The sequence below is a fragment of the Melozone crissalis genome, unplaced genomic scaffold (genome assembly GCF_028551555.1).
Source record: "Melozone crissalis strain CALT ecotype California unplaced genomic scaffold, PUWL_Pcris_2 ptg000077l_1, whole genome shotgun sequence".
Taxonomy (NCBI): domain Eukaryota; kingdom Metazoa; phylum Chordata; class Aves; order Passeriformes; family Passerellidae; genus Melozone; species Melozone crissalis.
Window position 1 is genome coordinate 367,944 of NW_026535854.1, and position 2,703 is coordinate 370,646.

At 56.5% G+C, this 2,703-nt stretch overlaps 2 gene segments (V, D, J or C); one reads left to right on the forward strand and one right to left on the reverse strand.

Moving 5' to 3' along the window:
• Window positions 1–1,035: 1,035 nt before the first annotated feature.
• Window positions 1,036–1,431, reverse strand: LOC128946169 (Ig heavy chain V region 914-like; the record flags this gene model as incomplete). The annotated part of the segment is given in 1 exon segment: window positions 1,036–1,431. A coding segment is annotated over 1 exon segment (396 nt), but the record flags the coding sequence as incomplete, so codon positions are not given.
• Window positions 1,432–1,644: 213 nt separating this feature from the next.
• LOC128946170 (Ig heavy chain V region 914-like) lies at window positions 1,645–2,046 on the forward strand (the record flags this gene model as incomplete). The annotated part of the segment is given in 1 exon segment: window positions 1,645–2,046. A coding segment is annotated over 1 exon segment (402 nt), but the record flags the coding sequence as incomplete, so codon positions are not given.
• Between the last annotated feature and the right edge of the window lie 657 nt (window positions 2,047–2,703).

Consider the following 2,703-nt stretch of genomic DNA (forward strand, 5'->3'; position numbering starts at 1 on the left):
CATTTTCCCGCGGGGGCTCCGGGCGGCTGTGACCCTGCTGGAGTGCAGGGGGGTCCTCCAGCCCCCCGGGGGGTCCCTGTGCCTCCTCTGCCGAGGGTCCGGGTTCAGTTTCAGCAGTTTTGAAATGGAATGGGCTCAACAGAGGCCCTGGCAGGAGCTGGAATGGGTCGCGGGGATCAGGAACGATGGTGCTGACACCTACTATGCGCCATCATTCAAGGGCTGGTTCACGATGTTCAGGGACAACGGGCAGAGCTCGGTGACGCTGACCATGAACAACCTCAAGGACGAGGATTCCGCCGTTTATTTCTGTGCCGAACGTGCTTATGGTGATAATTGGGCTTATGCTGATGCTTATCATTTTGTCCCCATCCCCGTGCCCTTGCTCCCCTCCTGTCTCCATTCCCCAGGCCCTTCCCACAAACCCCAAGCCCTGACCCCATTCCTGTCTCCTTGTCCCAACCCTGATGAGACCCAGATATCTGATTTGGGCTGATCCCCGAGCCATGCAGGCCAATCTGGATAAATCTTGGAGACAGAGAGCACCAACACCCAATCAGCTCAGAGATGCCACCATCTCAGAAAGCTCTGTGATTTCAGCTCTTTAGTGATTCTCAGCTCCCTCAGGATTTCAGCTATTTAGTGATTTCAGCTCTTTCATGATTATCAACTCTCTCAGGATTTCAGCTCTTTTGTGATTCTCAGCTCTCAGGATTCCAGCTCTTTGCTCATTCGCTGGGGCGCCTTTGGCTGGGGCAGAACCAGACAGACAGAGAGGACAAGGAGAGGTCCTGGCGGTTCCACAGCCATGGTTCATTGAGGGATCTGTGAGGGGTTGCAGTGACAGATATTCTCCTGTCAGATGGGATAAACCAGCCCCTTTTATAGGGTACAGGGGGATCCAAACATGTCCAACAGTGAGGGTCAGGGAGAAGTCACCAATGGGGTTACAGAGATAAGCTCTGGTGTGAGAGGCAGAAGACAGGAGATTATTTTGCTGTCCCATCATGACTGAGCAGTTCCAGCTGTTACATCTCAATCCTGCATGGAGCTCTCGCAATCTCTGTGGACTCTGCTAAAGGACATGGGGTCAACACGATAGGCAACAGTCTCCCAGCCAGTACCATCATCAACAGATTTGGCGCAGAAATAGGATCCGGAATCCTCGACCTTGAGGTTGTTCATGGTCAGCGTCACCGAGCTCTGCCCGTTGTCCCTGGAGATCGTGACCCGGCCCTTGACAGACGGCGCGTAGGCGGTGGTGCCACCACTGGTGATCCCCACGAGCCATTCCAGCGCCTGTCGGGGTCTCTGGCGGATCCAGAGCATGGTGGAACTGCCAAAACTGGACCCGGACCCTCGGCAGAGGAGGCGCAGGGACCCCCCGGGGGGCTGGAGGTTCCCCCCGCACTCCAGCAGGGTCACGGCCGCCCGGAGCCCTGCGGGACAAAGGGGAGATGGGGATGGGAAACCTGAGTGGTCAAGAGTGCCCAACTTCACATGGCATGCTTCAAAAATGGGGCAGGACTCACATGGGTGGAGGATGATGAACTCCATGGTTCCCAGTTTGGGGCCCAGAGTCAGGATTTTGGTCAAGGGTTGAGCTTTGCCCCATCCCCATCTCCCCTTTGTCCCGCAGGGCTCCGGTCGGCCGTGACCCTGCTGGAGTGCGGGGGGGACCTCCAGCCCCCCGGAGGGTCCCTGACGTTGCTGTGCCGTGCATCTGGGTTTGATTTTGGCAGTTTTGGGATGTGCTGGATGCGCCAGAGACCCGGGCAGACACTGGAATACATCGCCAGTATCAGCAACACTGGTGATTGCACCTACTACACGCCGTCGGCCAAGGGCCGGTTCAGGATCTCCAGGGACAACGGGCAGAGCTCGGTGACGCTGACCATGAACAACCTCAAGGACAGGGATTCGGCCATTTATTTCTGTGCCAAATGCGCTAGTAGAAGTTATGGTGATGGTGTTGCTACTTTTAGTGAAAATTCCGGCAGTGGCCCCAGCTCTCGGATGGTCACCAGATGTCTCCACTCACAGTGATCCTTCCTCCACAGCCCAGTTTTCATCCTCAAGTGTTAAAGAGTTTCCCCCAAACTCGGCCCCTGCTGCCTCAACTCTACACTTTCCCCCAGTTTTGCCCATTTCACCCAAATCTCCCCCAGCTCCCTGGGCCCTGATTGGAGGAAGCCTGAACTGGAGGCCAGGGGTGAAGGTTTGGGGCCAATGGTTGTGTTTTGGGGCAGGAGAAGGGGAGTGTTTGGGGTCACTGCCTACTATTGGGGCAATGGGGAAAAAGTGTGAAGATCTGAGTCAATGGGTGAGGTTTGGGAGAATGGTCAGAGGGTTGGGGACATCTGGGGACCCAACAACAAAGGCCGGCCTGAAACCAGCACCAATACTATAAGCTTGGTAATTACGACCAGCAAAATGACACTTCGCGCAGAAATAGATGGCAGAATCCTCATCCTTGAGGTTGTTCATGGTCAGCGTCACCGAGCTCTGCCCGTTGTCCCTGGAGATCCTGACCCGGCCCTGCACTCACGGCGCATAGTAGGGGTAAGCAGCAGTGCTGATCCCCGCGAGCCACTCCAGCCCCTGCCTGGGTCTCTGTCAGACTCAGAGCAGGTCAGAACTGCCGAAACTGAACCCGGACCCTCAGCACAGCAACGTCAGGGACCCCCAAGGGGGGGCTGGAGG